At 36.0% G+C, this 19,567-nt stretch overlaps 4 protein-coding genes and 1 pseudogene across 5 annotated transcripts in view; 2 read left to right on the forward strand and 3 right to left on the reverse strand.

The window, feature by feature from the left end:
- On the forward strand, positions 5,308-6,232 carry LOC104784209 (annotated as a pseudogene).
- On the reverse strand, positions 9,044-12,193 carry LOC104781979 (putative glucuronosyltransferase PGSIP8). The gene is made up of 4 exons (XM_010506789.2): positions 11,725-12,193; positions 10,002-10,462; positions 9,762-9,909; positions 9,044-9,665 (listed from the first exon to the last, which is right to left on the reverse strand). Exons 1-4 carry the CDS (start codon positions 12,063-12,065, stop codon positions 9,125-9,127), a joined length of 1,491 nt encoding a protein of 496 aa, XP_010505091.1. The 5' UTR covers positions 12,066-12,193; the 3' UTR covers positions 9,044-9,124.
- Positions 14,281-17,543, forward strand: LOC104781980 (chaperone protein dnaJ 13-like). The gene is made up of 11 exons (XM_010506790.2): positions 14,281-14,610; positions 14,740-15,026; positions 15,294-15,491; positions 15,577-15,691; positions 15,784-15,870; positions 15,955-16,043; positions 16,168-16,252; positions 16,334-16,387; positions 16,680-16,760; positions 16,854-16,931; positions 17,020-17,543. The coding sequence occupies exons 1-11, from the start codon at positions 14,458-14,460 to the stop codon at positions 17,407-17,409; spliced, it is 1,617 nt and encodes a 538-aa protein (XP_010505092.1). The 5' UTR covers positions 14,281-14,457; the 3' UTR covers positions 17,410-17,543.
- Positions 17,638-18,795, reverse strand: LOC104781981. Of its 2 annotated transcripts, XR_766965.1 has the most exons (4): positions 18,548-18,795; positions 18,182-18,238; positions 18,026-18,027; positions 17,832-17,916 (listed from the first exon to the last, which is right to left on the reverse strand). XR_766965.1 is itself a non-coding variant. In XM_010506791.1 (3 exons), the coding sequence occupies exons 1-3, from the start codon at positions 18,608-18,610 to the stop codon at positions 17,699-17,701; spliced, it is 363 nt and encodes a 120-aa protein (XP_010505093.1). In that variant the 5' UTR covers positions 18,611-18,795; the 3' UTR covers positions 17,638-17,698. The 2 variants fall into 2 exon arrangements, 1 of the variants encoding a protein (XP_010505093.1); XM_010506791.1 differs by lacking the exon at positions 18,026-18,027 and having other exon boundaries at positions 17,638-17,916; positions 18,182-18,263.
- The window catches only part of LOC109132707, a 1,307-nt gene continuing 898 nt past the window's right edge, over positions 19,159-19,567 (reverse strand). The window contains exon 2 of the mRNA XM_019244911.1: positions 19,159-19,481. The gene's annotated coding sequence lies outside the window, so the exon portion shown is untranslated. The remainder of the gene's footprint in view (positions 19,482-19,567) is intronic.

Consider the following 19,567-nt stretch of genomic DNA (forward strand, 5'->3'; position numbering starts at 1 on the left):
AAAAAAAAAAAAAAAAAAAAAAAATCGGAGGATTTTGGACCAGTTAAAGAGAGAGTAATTTTCATATATATGAAAAACGAGGTGTGTTGTTATTTATGGTGAGGATAGAAATCAATCATAGTTGTTTTTAAAAAAAAATCTACAGGGTAAAACATTTGAGCCATTTGACTATTGTTTGTTGTTTAGGTTTCTATTAAGCCACACAGCAAAAAGTTCTATAAATATTATTTTCTTCATTTCATGGAAAATATGTTTTTATTAATTTGATAACAGAGATACATAATATTTTTTTTTGGAACAAAAAAATGAATTCATCTACCATCAAAAAGAAAATAATGATTCAACTTCACAAATTATCATAACCCAACAATTATATCCCAACAACTGATAATATCCTCATAACAAGCGATAGTTAGATTGGTCTAAGTTGGAAAAACCTTACAAAAGAAAAAGAAGGATGGGTTTAAGGAATTTGCTTTAACGTTATTAAATATTATTAATGATGCTTTATGGGCAAAACAAGCGATGAATTGTATATAACTCTTTCAATCTTTCTTACAGTAATGGAGGGCAATAATTCTTCAGGATGACGACTAATTCCTTTGGCAGGTCAAAATCTCTTACGCAAAGGTGTAAGAAATTTCTTAGGACTTCTATCTTTTAGTGGAAAGTTCTCTCTAGCTGCCATATTGTCCACGAGCCGCAAAGAGATCTGAAAGTGATCTCTCTACAATTAGATTATGATCACTCTGATGAATTGATCTCGTTAAAAGCATACCACCAAATCACTTTAAATTATTTCCAAATCATCTCATAATTGGATCAATTGGGCTGGCATTAACTAAATTAAAAGATGGTTTTAATAACATTGTTGAGATTGACATAGTAGACAAGATAGAAAAAATCGTTTCCAATGCAACCATATTGCATATATATCTTTACTTCGCTTTGGAATGGGTTTCAACCATATATAATTGACTCAATGTCTTCTTCGTAATATAGTTCTTAGTTGGAGTAGAATACCATCTTTTCAGTCTACATGCAATATGGACCACTTTGGACTTGGAAGTGTTTCATCAAGATAAAATTCATAGAGTAAGTTATCATCAAGTATTACATAGATTTGAAACTAAACACACAGACGCACACACTATATATATTACACACATATATATAACTTTTGTTATAATTAACTTTATATGTTTATTATCTAAGCTATCATCAAAATGCTAAAAAAAAATAATTATTTTGACACTGTCTACATTATGATATTGTGGAAAAGAAGAAATGGTTATTTTCTTAAATTGTCCCTATATATGGGAGGGGGTACGTAGGTGCCTATGTGTTTAAATGTGAGCCGTATATGTTGCATCGACATCATGGGGCCAAATCAACATCATCGTCAAATAATGGGTATACAGTGTTTAAGAAGATTATTGAAGTTCCATTCTACTTTTTTTTAATTATATAACTAGACCATTAATTGTGTTAAATAATAATAACATTAGGATTAGGATTGTAATAGTATATTTTTACTATTGTCAATTATACCAATATTTATTAAAATCAAAATTATAAATGGTTACGAAGTTTTTGACAAACTATGCAATGACCATGTCAGATACATGTAATTTTATGGTTTGTGATAATGTTCTTAGCATGTATGTAGTCCGGTTTAAATTCGAGTGTTTTATACTGTTAAAAATAAATACATGTTTGTTCTATAATTTTAACAGAAAAATATTTATTTTGAATTTCTAAACATACATTACTAAAATGAAACAAGTACAGACAAAATTCACAACACATTACATAATACTTGTTAAGACCATCTCCAATGAGTTTCTCTATTTTTTCTCTATAATAGAGAAACTCTTTAATAGAGGTGAATTTTACTCCAATTCACTTCTATCATCACCTCTAAAATAGAGATTGTTATTTTTTCTCTATATATAGAGGAATCTTTTGTAGAAAAAAATATACGTTCTCTATAAATAGAGGAAAGAATAGCAATCTCTATTTTAGAAATAAGAATAGAGGTGGGTTTGAGTAAAACCTATCTCTATTATAGAGTTTCTCTATTGTAAAAGAAAAAATAAAGATGAGTTGGAGATGCTATAAAATAGAGAGGGAGTAATATTTCTATTGAAAATGAAGTATATACATAGATTTCATATACTAAGAAAATTATAAGTATTGTAATGATTATGAAATTAAATAATTATGCATTGAGTTAAGTAGTGGTTGCATAAATCTCTCATAGGTATGGCACTCCACCTCTTCTTTGGTTGTTAGTACTCATCAAAGGTGTGGCCCTCTTTTTTTACTCACCCTGACCTCTCTCCTCATACATCGTTCGAGGATCATTTGGGTTAGATCGGCATCTAACATTAGCAAACTCATGGCAATATGCACACTATAGAGTTACATGTTATTGTCTTTGGAGATAAAAGAATTCTAGTATCCCCTCTTGTAGCACAAAATCAGCTCATGTTATTATTATCAAGGAAACTCCACTCATAATCATCTAATTTGATACTTTGTCTTATCGTTTCTTTTGCATTCCTATTTTTAATGTAAACTTTCAAAGGATCCTTAGAAAACAAAAGAGAAAAAAAGTTCTCTCACAAATAGAATTTGGTCTTGTAATAATCTACATTAATTACGAGAAAGAAAAACCTATCCTGTCGTATTTTTACTTTATTTTTTGGATGGAAATAATATGTGATTAAACATGTTGATGTGATATATCCAACGGTGACATACACAAAGCCGGGGGATCCTAGGTGACTAGATCCTCACACTCCAATTTCCAAAACTAGATTATTTTCATCTTTCCGTTTTTGACCAGATCATTATATTCTTCAACTCAACCTGCCCACATAAGTGAGATAGATATTCATCTTTTATTTTTTCCTAACCTAAAAAACAAAATTAATGCATTTACTGGAAACATTGTTCTTATCTTCTCGAATGATTTCAGATGGTAATTCACAATCAATGGTTTAAAAATTGGACCGGAAGCGTTCACGTAAGCTGTTTAGATGCTATAGGTTGAAACTTGATTTGATTTGATTGATCGGTTTCGCGTGAGCCTTGACTTTTGTTGTTAGTTCTATAATTTAATGATAAACGAGCAAGTAGGTACGTCAATTAGGATCAAAGTCCGTGGGTTAACCCGGTCCGGTTCTGAAAAATACTGGATTTGGTTTTAAATTTATATGTCAAAAAATATCGGGCTTTTCAGGTTCAGCCTGTATAGGGTTTTTTTGGCTCAGTCCGATCGGATTCGGATCATCCCGAAAAGCCTTTAAACAAATATATTTGTATTTTTGTTAATATATTTATTTGATTGCAATATTTGATTAATAATTTATTGTAAATAAAATTTAAAATTCTAATTTTAGTTTTCATGTTTAATCTAAGATATTTTACATGAATTATATATTGTTTTATTTGATTAAAGTATAAAAATCTTATTTAGTTTTTTTTTTTAAAATTAATTTGGTTTTAGAGAATATAGATGAGTTATTAAAATTTTGATTGATTTGTTTATAGTGCACCTTTAAACATTGTTTTTCAAGAATTATAAATTTGAATTTTTGATCTGTAAGATAAGCCCGGAAAAACCCGAAAAGCCATGTTAAGGCCGGGTCCGGCCTTTGAAATATAGGCTCAGAAATATGTCGGGCTGGACCGGACCGGACTCAAACTTATGCGAGCTTTATGGGTTTCGGACCGGACGAGCCTGATTGACACCCTTACAAGTAAATAATAGACAAGCATTTAGATGTTTTAAGACATATAATAAATTTGTAATTTATACTGTAATTCGACATATTAATCATTTACAAAAAAAAGCGTTGGAACGCCTTCAATCTCATAGATAAAAACTATACATTCATTTCTAAACCACCTATACACTACAAACGTCTCTATATGAACAATGTGTATCTTCGTGTGATTCCTGAAGAATTAACATCAGTCGCTCAAAGGAAGTTAAGTCAGTAGTCTTAAGTCTTAACACGGTTCAATGATATATTAGTTACAAGAAGTTGAGCGAAAAAAATAGAAAAAAAACCACTAACCTAGCTACAAGGATCTCGTTATATGTATAACGTAATCATTAGTTTGAAACTTATGGGGTACGCAAGAACAAATTGGAGTGAAGATGTTGTCCTTAGGATTGTTTCTTCTTACGGTAAAAAAAAGTGACTAAAAAAGTATATACAAAAACGTACGTAAAAAGAAGAAGGAACATACAGAATTGTTCAGAGAATCTACAGATGACGTTGGAAATGGTGGGCTGAGGCGCACGTGCTACGTTATGTCCGTACTGGCGCCATTGTACGAACGAGACGAAAGTGGAATTTGTATCTTCTGATAACATTGTTGCCTTCCCAAAGGCCAAGCTACTTTTTACAAATTACAAATCTTTTACAATTTTCCATTATTTGTGGTCTATCAAACGTAAGAGAATAATTTTCTTTTACTATATAAATGAAAAGGGACCCCAAGAAACATCAGTAAGGCTGAGGCGATGTTTTATGTACTGCCACGCATTGGTGTTTTATTGTTTTCATCTTATATATGTATCGATGAAAACAAGTGTAATAATGTATGGGTTTCATTTTTTAGTGTTAATTTGGTATATGCCAGTCCCACTGGAAAAGATGCTAGTTTAGTGTACTATCTTTTAAATATTTTATTTTCTTAAATAAATAATATACATTTGATATTTTGGTGAATGATCGATTAATATGTAATCGACAGATTACGCACATGTTCACATGATAAGATTATATGGTTGAATGTATGACATGAATATAGAAATACTTATTCCGACAGCTTTGCTTCCAATGACATTTGTTGAAATTAAACGTTAGTGAACTAGTACTTATTGAAATGCAGATGCAGGCACCTAGCTATATACACATATCAACTCTAGGGATAAGCACGATCGATGTTCACAATCAACTTCAAATATTTTTCCAATATCTTTTTTCCGACAAAAGAGTCCAGATTTTAGAAGAAAATATCATATTTGAAGAAGCTTTAGTTTTGTTTATTGTTTTTTTGCACGATAACCCTTTCATGGATTGATGAGTGATGACGACAGGTGGTCTCGGGTGACCCAAAAAAAAAAACTATGAAAAAAAAGAAACAGAATTTTGCTAATATTCAGGACTATCCAACAAAATATTAACTCACAAAACTTTATAATTATATAATTCAATTCAATAACACGTGATTGAGGAATAAACCCCACACAATCTATGGATTAGCAGGGCCTAGGAGTAATCGCTGATGGGTAGCCCAATATGTGTCAATAGTGTTAGCCGCTATTTATTTATTTTTGGCGATAACCAAGTTGTGCGGTGGTCATCGTAACTTGACGAACGGGTAAAGCATTTGCTGTTAATAATACTCTTCGTCTAGAGTTTTTATAAGTGATTCGTTATTTTGTTTAAACAATTCATGTTATGAGTAGGTGCGTACAAGTATGTGTCGGAGCTATGGAGGAAGAAGCAATCGGATGTGATGAGGCACCTGCAACGCGTGAGGTGCTGGAATTACAGACAACAACCTTCCATCGTCCGTCTGACTCGACCAACTCGTCCAGACAAAGCTCGTCGTTTGGGCTTCAAGGCGAAGCAGGTGACTTGTTGTTGGAACTTGTTTCCCTCTCAGCTTTTGTGTTTTTGGTTCTGAGTTTAGAGGTTTAGGGTTTAACGTAAGGTGTTTTAGTTCTTACATGATCTTGTTTTGCTTTGTCATGTCAGGGATATGTGGTGTATAGAGTAAGAGTAAGACGAGGTGGAAGGAATAGGCCAGTTCCAAAGGGGATTGTGTATGGTAAGCCAACGAACCAAGGAGTGACACAACTCAAGTTCCAGCGAAGCAAGAGAGGTCTGTTGCGGAGGAACGTGCTGGGAGGAAGCTAGGCGGTCTGACAGTTCTCAACTCCTACTGGATCAACGAGGACTCCACGTAAAAATACTACGAGATCATCCTTGTGGATCCGGCTCACAACGCAGTGAGTAACGACCCGAGGATCAACTGGATTTGTAACTCTGTTCACAAGCATCGTGAGCTTAGAGGTCTCACATCAGAAGGAAAGAAGAACAGAGGTTTACCTGGAAAGGGTCATAACAACCACAAAAATCGACCCTCACGTAGAGCTACTTGGAAGAATAACAATACTATCTCCGGCCTCCTTCGTTACCGTTGATTCTCTTGTTCCATTTTTGCTCTTTTTGTTTCTTGTCACTTTGTTTTTTTTTTTCTGTTCTAAAGCCTGTAGACGTTCAAGTGATTTTACGTATGGATTATAACATTTCAATCAAACTGAGAGTAGTATTACAGATGAAGCACATACACAAGTCAAGTAAGCAAGTTATTAATTAGTCCAAGTAATAGTCTATATAGTCTATATCACAGCTTGACCTAACTAAATAGCTAAACGATTAGATGAAGCTAACATGTGACTAGAAGTGTGGATTTTATATGGATCAAGTGAAACTTGCTGATCATTCAGGTTTCAGAGGGTTTCGGTCAGAGCTATAAAATATGTTACTCTCTCTCTCTCTTTTCTCACTTGTCTTGAGGTCCACACAAGTCGTGGCCTTTCTTCATATATCTTCCAATAATTCATCAATGTCAAAGAACTCGGCGGGATTCCACAGATACGGAAAGTCACAGTCTTCATTCGTCAGAGGAGGAGGAGGAGCAAGAATCGGTGTACTTTGTTGTTGTTGTTGCTGTTGAGTAGTGACACCATGCTCTTCCACATTACTGAATAATATTGCATCACTGTCTTGGTCCGTCATCACATTCCCGGATATTGTTGAATCTTGACCTTGAAGAGCAGGAAGAATCGGTGTACTTTGCTCTTGTTGTTGCTGCTGAGTATCGACACCATGTTGTTGTTCCTCCACATTTTTTAGCCATGCATCGATCATGTCAAATAAGTCGTCATCCTTGGACGTATCCAACACGTCTTCTTGGGTCATCACCATCCCGGATCTTGAATCTTGACCTTGCGGAGGCGGAGGAGGAGGAGGAAGACTCGGCTGCTGTTGTTGAACGCCACCATTTTCTCCCTCTAGCATTCTTATAAGTTGCTGATACGCAGAATCATAATGAGGCTGCAGTTGGTGTGAATCTGACCGGGCTGCCCAAAACTGCCATTGATGAGTTCGGTAAGAATCTAGCGGGCCTGGCCAAAACTGCTGCTGCTGTTGTTGATACGCCAAATCACGAGGCTAAAACAGAAGTTGTTGATAAGAATCCAGCGGGGCTGGCTGAAACAGAAGTTGTTGTTGATACGCAATATCATGGTGAGGCTGCGGTTGGTAAGAATCCAAAGGGGCATGCGGATACTGCTGCGGTTGATGATACTCGACAGTAGGAGGCTGCTGCTGCAGAACCTTCTTCTGCTTCTCATTCTCTTCTTCCTCTGCTTTCTTCTTCTTGTTTATTGCTTGTGTACTCCGATAGATCTTGCACATAGAATAGTCCTACACGCATGCACCAACCAAAATAAGACTCACAATAAAATAACATAAAACTTAATATATAACTTGGGAATCAAGAAACGCATATATACCTTTACGTCATCATCAGCAGAAGGCGGACACTGATCAATCCAGTATTCATGCATCAACCAACTAGTTTTTACGCCATTAGGTTGTTTCCCAACGTAGTATGATAGTGCGGTTTTGTAACCAACGAGGCCTTGCCCAGCGTCAATCTTCTTGGAAGCAACTGTTGCGTGCCAGTATCCACCTTTGTCGACACGTTTCTGCCTTTTTCCTCCTTTACCCATCTTGTTCCTCTTCGATATAAAGAACCAATATGTATCATTACCCTTCTTGAATTTTTCTACGTACATATTTCCAAAACAAACATAAGTAAACGTTTGCCCAAAGAGAAAGAAGAAATAAATTTGATAAAAAATAAGAAGTAATTAATTTGTTCTACAAGGAGACGACAAACCTGAGAGCTGTTCTGGATTGGACTCGTAGATGTTCACGAGATGTATAGAAAGGTTGGCCAATAAGTCTCTGTTTCCGCCCAAGTAGTCTTGTTTCCGTCCAAGTAACGAGATGACCTCCAAGTCGTTTGGTCTATAGTTGAAACCTGGTGGAAAACAAGGTCTCGTCGAAGGAGAAGAAGACAAGTGATGATCAGCTGAAGAAGAAGGAATCTCTGACGGTTCCGGTTCCGGCAAGGATCTTTCTTTACGCTTGTTTCTTCCATGCATCGACATCTGAGTAGCTTTTGGAAAATCAACTAGATAGAAAGTATATTTTGTAAGAGATTCAACGTAGGTTTTGTATCTTTTTATTTATAAGGCTTGTAATAAGCCGGTGGCCATATATATGGATTTTATCAAAAAAAAATTGAAAAGATATATATGTAGTAATTGGATTCGAATAAGATTTGATATTATCTTTGTTCATCAAAATACAATTTAAACTTTTTATATATCTTTGTTATTCAAAAATAAGAGAAAAAAAAAAGAATTGACCGATGCTAGGACATTTGTGGGGAGCTAAGGTTTGCGTTGAGATGTCTCATTCTTAGTTTATTTCTTCTGTGTAAACCTTCACTCTAGTCTCTAGCTAGGTTGGATTGAGAGCTTGCGTCTGAAAGTTATTTTGCAGAGATTGACATTCGTTTACCAATATGTGTATCAAAAGCTTTCAGTCGGAAAATTATTGTAAGGGATGATATGGTTCGATTTCATCACTTCTCATGCAACGAGACCTATAAGGATTAAGGAGTCTAGAGGGGCTTTTGTAACTAGAGAGGAGGGCAATCAAAGAGGGACACAAATAAAAACAGAGAGAGACAGAGTGTTTTGTACTTTGCTCAATAGTTTGTATCTTTAAATTTTCATGCTCTAATTCTTCATTTCTTTGTGTAAAAGAGAGTGAGTTAAACAAGATCAAACAAGGTTTACTCTATAAGAAGAATGTAGAGTTGTGAAATCATGGTACCGAAATTGACTAGGTAAAAGCAATAAGGTTAGAGTGAGTTGATATAAATGTAATGTGAATGAAACAATAATAATCTTTTATATACAGAAACAATATGTCAAATGAAAAAAAAAGGACTCCTAATACAGTTTGCTGAAGCCTGAAGTGATCCCTGAGTCTCCCAATCGCGGGAACAACACCTCTTTCTCAATCAAAACCTGGAGGTGAGAAGTTATCTTGCGGAACGAAACCCACACAAAAGGTGCGCAACAAAATGCGTATGCGAAAACCGACAAGGCTCTGACCACTCCATCAGGGTACCAAGGGAAGGCCATGACGAGAAGCGTCCCGAGAATGCCGAGCCACGGAGTGAGAACAGGTAACGTTGGGAGGAGGAGAGTGTTGATTGGAATGGAGGAGAGAGCGAAAGAAGCCATCAAGTAAAGCGACCAGCCGATGAGTGGGTGGATGGTGTGAGGGATGGTGAAGAATGGGAAGATGTAGGCTGCAACTACAGAGAGAAGTGCGATCAACTTGAAACCTGCTTGGATCGCTATTAAGTTGCGGTCAGAACGGCGATAACATAGCTTGGTTATATTCGGGCGAGCTAGTCGTGTGACCAGTATGATTCCAAGGTAGAACACTGCCTGAATTATGGCCAAAGGCATCTCTGCTGAGTACCTGTTTCAAGATCACACACAGTATTAGATCTTGATATTAAGCCATTGTATTATCGAGATTAAGAGAGAGTCACCATCCTTTCAAATTTAAAATTACCCTAGAGTAGTGCGGCGCTGCTCGTGCCATGAGAGCCCTAGTGGAAGAACAGGCCATGACCACCAGTACCATGGCTTTAACCAAACAGCTCCTGGGAATGTAATCACACTGTTTGGTCCACAAGGTATGTTCCATCTTAGTTTAAGATCTGAGAGTACCAAGATGAGATCATGTTATTACATTATCCAACATTATCCAAAATGTGTATTATTATAGACAAGATTAGAAAAAGAGACTTACAGAAATAAGAAGCGTCCATTTGGTAGCCTAGGGGAAGTCTCAAGTGGCCACTAAGCACAGAACCGTTACTCGGAGGACGAAAGAGAGGCTGGTCAAGAAGATCAGAGAAGTAACTGACAAGGAAGCCTTGATCAGCTCCATCCGGATTCTTTCTCCCAACTCGTAGCTCATGGAGCATGTCCTTGAACATCTCCACCGATGGCTGCAACACGAAGAGACCAGTGTGAAAGATGCAAGGGTTTATAAAGACCGCACAGAACCGTCCGCACTGGAACAGCTCATCGGTTTTCTTGAGGAAGAGGTTGTCCGCATCTAGCATGACCACACGGTCGTAATCAGTCAAAGCCCAAGCGTAGAGCTTGTTCAGAGTAAGCTTGAATCTACTGTTGAAGTTGGTCTGTCTCCTGTACGGATTATCCACATTTTCAACTCTCACCACTTTGGCTCCATCTTCCTCTTCCCTGCTCACACACATACGCTCGTTAGTACCTTCACACACACATATTCGGTACCAACATCTGCTTTATGCACCCATGTTTTCGTAAGTACATATATTCTTATGTATTTGTTTGTGCATATAAGTCCAAGTGTTGCTATAAATTATTATAGGTTTGTTATTATTATCCGAATTGTCCCAAGGGACAAACAAATAATTATAGGTAATGAGGTTGAGATATCGACGTTATGGCATGATCTATACAGCAGATTGGCCGGTCATAAATTTAATAAAACAGCTCCTTCCTGTTTCCAAAAGGCTTTTCATTTTTCTTTCAATCAAAGCGCTAAAGTCAAACAACTCTCCTTAACTTATACTGTATGCTTTGCATTCAATTGTAATAAGAATTTATTGTTTTTGATCGCTTTTGATTCCCATTCTCTTTACTATACGCATCTTCTAACTTTATTTGGGTGAATTGTTGACTAAGGTTTTTACCAAGATCATTTGGTTTATTGATTGTTTTGGTACTCAATACCATTCGATCCCCTTTGTTTAATCTTAATCTGTCTATAGAAAGTCAAATGATTAATAACCTACGCGTGTATTATCTAATTATAAAAAGATTGTTTTTAAAACTTATCATAATACTAATTATTAATTAAAAACTTATGAACAAAACAAAAAAAAAACTTTTTTTCCAAACTAGACGACACCTAACGAGTTTTGGAGCATTCATTTTCTTAAAGTAAGATAATTTCTATACAGATAGGCGCGTTGTCATATAAGTATATGAGAAGATATAAATGGATAGTTGAATGGGTGGGTCTAAGTCTCAACTACATACATATCTACTCTAAACCTTTGATTCTCCCCAAACTTTTAGTAAGGACCAAAAAAAGGCACAGAAGTCTTTAAAGTTTCTTTTGAATTCGTGAAGCCAATCAGAAGAAAGAAAAGAGTCGAAGTTATAAAGAATACTATGCAAACCTCCTAAACCTATATATTTGTGGTCACGATACTTTCTATGAATAAGGTGGTCGTTTTCTCATCGGAACAATTTTCTAAGCTTACTTCAATTTCTAAGAAAATAAATGTATCAAATCAAGAGTGTCCTACAAGATGGAACTCGTGTTTAGAGAGTTTAGTAAAGTTCATTTAGTTTATGAGAAAAAAAAACAAAATAAAAACTACAAAAAAGGAAATGAAGATTGTATATTCCAAAGTAAGTTATATTTGGCAATTGGAAACGGACAGCGTTTAATAATGGTCGGAAGAGAGACTTACAAGGTTTGAACCCATCGGAGAGGGACGTCGAGAGAAGCGATGACGACAAGATCAGCTTCCACGTTGAGACTTCTCAACGATCTGATCAATACACGAGTCGCCACGTAGAACTCGTAGTCTCTTGGCGTACCCATGTACATCATCGTTGCGTAGGCGTTCTTATGCTCAGGCCGCCGCGTCTTTAAACCACGATCTTGAACCGTTACGACCGCGTTTGAGGTATCTATCGCCGTTTCTTGCTGTTGCGTAAGCAGCGGCTGTCTCTCTCGATACGCCGTCGTATCGATTATCAAAAGAGACAGAACCAAACACAATATCGTTATGCCTCTCTGCAAACCCATTCTTGATTTCTCTGTACAATGTCCGAATTGCTAAAACAAATAAAAAGAATTATGAAGAATGTGAATTTTATTTTCTTTTAAGGAATATGTAAACGCATACGCGTATATATATAGTGAATGTATCAAAGAGAGAGGGGGAGTTTCTGGGAGACTGTGAAGGGTTAAAAAGGTCTAATGGGTGATTGCCAATGACAAAAGTTATTATACTAATCAAAACAAATACTAATGGTTGAGCATATATTCCTAAGTTGCTCTCAATTACCTAAAATAAGTTTAATTGCTAATTACTTGAAATTAAAAATATTAATGCTCATTATGGTAATTTCTGTACTTTCCATTTTCCGAGACAAATCTATCACCGTTCATACAGCTTTCTGTATTGATCGAATTCTACATTCGTCCATGTAATGAGTAATCGTTTTCAAAAGAAAATTTCGAAATCTTTATAGTAATTGATAACTTTAAAATATTTAAGATTTTGATTCCAGGTTATATAAGGGTTTAAAAGACAAACTAGCTGGCACATAGTACTATACTACCTCTCTTTAGTCACATTTTTTTGACCAAGGGAGATGTGTAACGCTATGTTTAGTCTGTAACGCACAAGAAGATGATGAATTAAGGTTTTGCTTAGTTTTAAAAGTATATAATTAATTATGAGGTGGTGAGTTATGAAAGTAACCGATTTTTTTAATGTATTTTGTTGGCAGCTAATAATAATATTATGGAAATGGTCAATATAGAGGACCATGTGACTGAGCCGTTGTCCTCTTGGCAAGTGGTGTGCAACTGCAAGTCTCAGCCTAGTTCATTATATTTGATTTCCACTACATAATTCAATGTTCAAAGTCAATTCTGTCAAGAAACATATATATATATATATATATATATAGCCAACCCAACCCATTTCTGATTTCTCTGTGTGTGAAAAAAGGTAAAAATATATGGTGTAGGTAATTGGTGTAAAAATGGTGGAAATGAGAGGAATTGATATAGAAAAATTATTTCAATAATTAGAGTAAAATAAGGAGGATTTTTTCTCTAATTGTTCCTCTTTTTGGACAAAGAATAGAGAAATGGGAATAAAAATGTTCCTACTGATCTTTCTCCTATAGAATAGAAATGTTGTCAAGACTCTACACACCCTAAGACAATGACGGTATACAGTAAACACGATCGTATATAGTGGAAAAATGGACTCACAATTACTTACCAATATACAAAGTAAAATGCACTTACCATATGAACAGTTATCGTCATTCTATATATTCCCTCCGTATCAGAATATATGATTTTATGAGACTTTTACATAAATTAAGAAAAATACTTAATGTTTAGCAATAAATGCATTATTATTTAAATAACATATTTTCATAATTATTAACCAATGTATACTTTTCGAAATTTGTAAAATATTAAAAAAGTATATTATTATTTATAATAACATATTTTCATTATTATTTATAAAAATTATAAAAAGCCATGTATTGTGATATAGAGGGAGTATTTGTTTTTTGTTTTATTTTGGCACTTTGCATTTGCTTGTTCGATCATTTCCATCTATCTTGCGATAGTTACCATGAAAAAATCTATTGTACTTTTTAGGTTGTGACTTATAAACACACAATAACCATTCCATCTTGTATATTTATAAGTAGTTAAGTACACATGGATATTACTTGTAATATAGCACAAGATTAAGTCTATTATATTGGCGGAAAATTCTTTAGCAAACACAAGAAAAAAGGGGGAAAAGTAGATTAAAGGGAAAGAGAAAGGAAATGGAAGAGTAACGTTGATTGATTTACGAACAATGTGACATGACACGGTTCCTCTTCTTTGTGTTGTTGAAACCGCGTCGGTCCATATTGTTGTCTTCGATGAAATGGTCTCCGAGATGCTAACGGATACCCCAAGTGTCTCTTTATTCTGTTGACTTGTACTTGATTAAACTCTTACAATCATGTCCGCCAGATGCACCTTTTCCTAATCACAGTCTTGTTAATTTGTCATCTCTTTGAAACCGATTGTTTTGTTTGTGGGTCAAGATTAAATTTGTAGCTTTAGCCAAAGCCTTCTGGACATTTGATGCGGCCCATTAACATAGGAAAATGGGGTAGAATTGAACAATTCATAAATTAAGGTGTCAAAACTAAAATTTAAAGAAATATTAGGGGTGGAAAAAGAAAAGAAGAATGGACTTGGGATTCAAGCAAGGGGGTCAAAGAGTCAAAGCGAGCTTAAGCCGAGAGAGAGAGAGCAGCAGCGGTGTCAAAAACCTCATCCGCCGCAAAAAAACCCACTAAAACCCTCCGGCGCCGGAAACATCTCTTCTTATTATATCCCTTCCCTTAATTATATTCATTCACCGAAGCGATTGAATCGTACCGTAATGATGGGCGGGGAAGCAGCACCGACCGGGCCACCCAACAGAGAGCTCTACGCACTCCTGAATTTGTCACCTGAGGCCTCCGACGAAGAAATCAGGAAAGCTTATCGTCAGTGGGCTCAAGTTTATCACCCTGACAAGATCCAATCCCCTCAGGTTTGCTTCAATCAAAATTTGTCAGTTTCTAATTCGATTCTGATGTTCTTGGTTTTGTTATCAATTTGGCTAATTTAAGATAAAGGAATTAGCTTTACTTAGTGGGCTGATTTCAGATTTTGTGTTTAGATGAAAGATGCGGCTACAGAGAACTTCCAACGCATATGTGAAGCATATGAGATATTGTCGGACGAGACTAAGAGGCTAATATATGATCTATATGGTATGGAAGGCTTGACTTCAGGATTAGAGCTTGGTCCAAGGCTGAGTAAACCTGACGAGATCAGAGAGGAGCTTGAAAGGATTAAGAGAAGAAACGAGGAAGCTAAGAAGATGGCACATTTTCAACCCACTGGTTCAATCATCTTCAATTTGTCTGTCCCACATTTTTTAGGCGGTGATGGCATCATGAGAGGGTACTTATTCTGTTTATTTTCAAGTTTTTTATGTCTTTTTTGGTGGTAGCATGGTTCTTGATTTGGGAGAGACTTACTAGTCTGGATTTTTGTATAGCTAATAGTTTTTGAGAACTTATATGATCTCTTTCTCGTATATTATGTAGCTGTGTGTATGAATTATTATGTGTGCTCAACTCTAGTCTTGACTACTTTGTTTCATTTGAGGTAAATTTTGGTTTTTGATTCGTTTTTCTTTATTTTTGTGATTGCATCGGTAACTGTCAGAATGGTTATGGCTAGTCAAGTGCAGTCTCAGTTTTCAAAAGATGATGCTATTGCCATTGGTGGAAATTTGGCGGCCAATGAAAAGTCTGGTGGTGGAATTGCTACTGCTATTCTGAGACGTCAGTTTTCTCCAGTGTCATCCATTGAGTTTGTCGCTTCAACGGGTTTGCAGTCGCTTATTGGAATGCAGACAACACGGTAGGCTCATGAGTTTTCCTGTTAAATTTATTTTCTGAGCATCTTTAACGGTTTATATGACTATATGGGTTTCTTGTCGGGGCAGTCAGTTAACCATACATTCAACTGCGACTATCAATATCTCGAAGTCTTTGAGTGATGGTTCCATTAATCTTACAAACACGTGGACTCGTCAGCTTTCAGAAACTTCAAGCGGAAATGTATGTTGTTCACTCTGTTATGGTTTTGATTTGACTTTGTTAAAGGGCGAGATAGCAGTTTACTCTACTTTCATGTATTTTGTTTCCTCCAGATTGAATTGGCACTGGGTATGCAATCAGCAATTACAGTCGGATGGAAGAAGAGAGATGAGAATATATCTGCTGCTGGTGACTTTAAGGTACGCTGACTGCCAACTTGTATTCCAACTGTTCCACCTCGACCATCTCTCTTACTTTCTTTAGTATAATCTTGCTTTTACTAGATTGAATCTGGTGGACTTGGAGCATCAGCACGTTATACTCGTAAAATTTCATCCAAATCTCACGGTCGCATTGTAGGTAGAATTGGAAGGTATGTTTTACTGACACATGATCCTGAGCAACCTAATGTATGATATGCAGGAGTATTGAAATCCTCTTTAAAAATGTCTTTACATGTGTGGAAAAATTAATGTTCAGTACCGTAACTTTTTCAGCAATGCTCTTGAGATTGAAGTTGGTGGCGGAAGGAAGATTTCCGAGTTCAGTACCGTAAGAATGATGTATACAATAGGAATCAAGGTAACTATTCTTTAAACCTTTAGAGCCATCTAGCTATTATGCAATCTGCTTATTTCTGGTACTCTTACACTTTTGTTGTAGGGTATTTTTTGGAAACTAGAGCTACACCGCGGAAGTCAAAAGCTGATCGTTCCCGTAAGTGATAATTTCTTCCTTTTATTTTTCTTGTGGTGGTATCTCTGCTGTTCCTCAGATAAGATTAGAACAGAGTGTGTTTTAATCTCTGGAGTAGAATATATTAAAAATCTACAAACCAACAGAACAATCCAAAAAGCCTAGGGATTGAATGTACAGAACCATCCTTAACTCTCCTTAACCGTAAACTCATCTCTATTGTGTACAAAAACCGACATCCATGTTATTCTGAGGAAGTCTTTCACTTTTGACACCTTGACATATCTATGATGATTATCTTTAAAACGTGCAGATTCTGCTCTCCTCTCATTTAGCTCCAGTATTTGCAACTGGAGCATTCATTATTCCAACATCTCTTTACTTTTTGTTAAAGGTGAGTGATTGGACCCTATGAGTAAAATTAACTTTTGCTCTCTTGTTATATATGGTGTTTGTCTGATTAAACATTTTTCACTGTTCCACACAGAAATTTGTGGTGAAGCCATATTTGAGTAAAAGGGAGAAACAAAAGGCCTTGGAGAATATGGAGAAAACTTGGGGCCAGGTGATTGTTACTTACGAGTTTGGCAGCCAAGCAAGATTCATTTTGATCTTATTATGAATTTTTATATATTGAAATTGTGGGGTTTTAGGTCGGGGCAGCAAGGGCAGCGGCTGAGAAGGCCCAGCAATTGCTGCAAACCGTAGCCACAAGGAAGAGAAACCGGCAAGTTGAAACAGATGGGCTAATAGTAACGAAAGCGTTGTATGGTGACCCAAAAGCGATAGAGAGAAGACACGAAGGAGTGGAAGGAGTGGATTCAGGAGTCATTGATGTGACAGTGCCCATGAACTTCCTTGTGAGTGACTCAGGGCAGCTCAAGCTCCATGAGGGAGTGAAGAAATCAGGGATCATGGGTTTCTGCGATCCCTGTCCGGGCCAACCTAAGGAGTTATACATTGCCTATACGTGGCATTCTCAGACATTTGAGGTATCAGTTGGCGACTATGATGAGCTGAGTATACCACAAGAAGGCCAGTGAGTATGAACGGTACTCTCCAGTCTCCACTTTGTTGTTTTTATTAATATAAAAAAGACTTCTTACGGGGATTTGTAATCTAACCTCAAATTTTACATTCATTTCTTTCTCAATAAATTAAGCATTCTTGTTTGCCATAATCTTTGATTTAATCGTGTAGTTGTTATTTGGGTATCATTTTTCTACTACATATGATTTGTTGTCGCGTGAATTTTATGATATCACACAAAACTCAGGATATTTGGGTACTTTTTGTACTTCTATAAATCAGTGTAATGCATTTTGTAGCAAGTTAGAGAACTTTATAACTTGGACGCAAACAAAGAGAGAAAATGGAGCGAAAGAAGAGGTTTATAGGTCGAAAAAGGCGTTTGGCGTTTTGAGGAGTAGTTTGAGAGACAACGTCCTTGACTTGTTGTTGATGAGAAGAAAGAGAAACCAAACGTGGCCTGAAGTCACCTCGTGCCATGACCATCTTCTTCTTCAAATCAACCACGTATTCGTCGATTCCTGCCAAATCCCATTTTATTTTCAATGGTCAAATACATACGTTATTACGTTGGTCAAATGATTAAGACAGATAGGATTTTAAACAAAAGATCGTAGATGGTTTTCTTACTTCTTAAGAAGGGTGAAAAGGAGGATGCGAAACAGAAGGTAGCAGCCACGAAATTCTTATAATTAAAGCATATATATAATTCAAAGATATATTGAAAGAGCAAGTAGCTAAATTATGAAAACATCTTCGGTGGTAGTAAGTACGTAGAGAGCTCACCGGTCATCTTGGAAATAATCTGAGAGACTCTGTCTTGACAACGGACACATCCCACATCTGCGTATATCACTATCACTTGAAACTGATTTGGGACGAAATTTTGAGAAAAGTATTACTAATGGATGATCGAACAAGAAGTCAACAAAGATATGGTTTTTCATCAAACACAATTTGCAGAGATTAATGCAACCAACTGTTTCCTTACTTATTATCTTTCAATTTAAGAAGAACAAGAAGACAACTAGGAAACTTGAAAAGAAGATGCATGAAATGAAATGATATGATTGATAGAAAACTAAGAAAGAAAGATAAGAGAAACGTATATAGCAACTTAGCAAGCTGTATGAACAAATATAAAAAACATACCGATGGAAGTGAGAGTTGCTCGCAGAACATGAGGGTGCGCCGCCGCATCATCGTCTCCTTCATTTGTCAGTCAGATGATGGCAGAGCTGTATATATATATATATATATATGTATGGACTATATATTATTATTTTATATTTATTGAGGTTAAGGGTTGATCAGACATGGAGGCTTTGATAATTGAAGAAGGGAATGTATGTTGTTTTTGTATGTATTCGAAAAAAAGGATTCAATTTGTTTGTACACACTATTTTATTGAGACAAAGTCCCATCATTGCACGATTGACCCACAATCTTGTTGTATATGAAGGAACTTAAAAAAAACAACCATAACAAAAAGGTTGGTGCAAATAAAATAAGAGCCAGTAGATGACAATGAGGAGATGGACCGAGTCAGATGTTACATAATAATAAAATCGAGTTTATAGATACTATTCAGAGAACGGTAAGAAAAAGAGAAAAAGGTCAATACATGTTAAAAGCCACCATTGAACTTTTTGGTATTGACTAGACTAGTTTAATATCATCCAATTATTGTATGAATGAACAAGGTAGTTTCCTCTTAATAGATTGTAAACGAACAAAGCAAGCGTAGAGGTACACAAGCTACAGAATCAAAACAGTGAATCTCTTGAGTAAAGAAGAAGAAGAAGGAGTAATAATACAATGACCATTTAATCATCGACAAGGTAACAAAGATGTATGTTGTTGGCTGGGATGGAAGTTATTATTAGATCATCTTTATACATTAATGATGAATTTAGTAAAATCTCCTAAAGCTGTCAGTAATCAAACAAGAATGAAAGCAAGACCACTAGTAAAGCCTCTGAGGACTTCCATGGGATCCAGAACTTGCTAGTGAAATCAAATCTATGCTTAGCACCAACACCACCTCCACATTCTTCTCTCTACAGCTCACCTTCAAATTTCAATCCTACAACAATACATTAAAAAGACACAATGAGAGTTGAAACTGAGTTTGGGTCACAAGAGACAGAAACATTCCTATAGACGACCCCA

The sequence above is a fragment of the Camelina sativa genome, chromosome 4 (assembly GCF_000633955.1).
Source record: "Camelina sativa cultivar DH55 chromosome 4, Cs, whole genome shotgun sequence".
Lineage (NCBI taxonomy): Eukaryota > Viridiplantae > Streptophyta > Magnoliopsida > Brassicales > Brassicaceae > Camelina > Camelina sativa.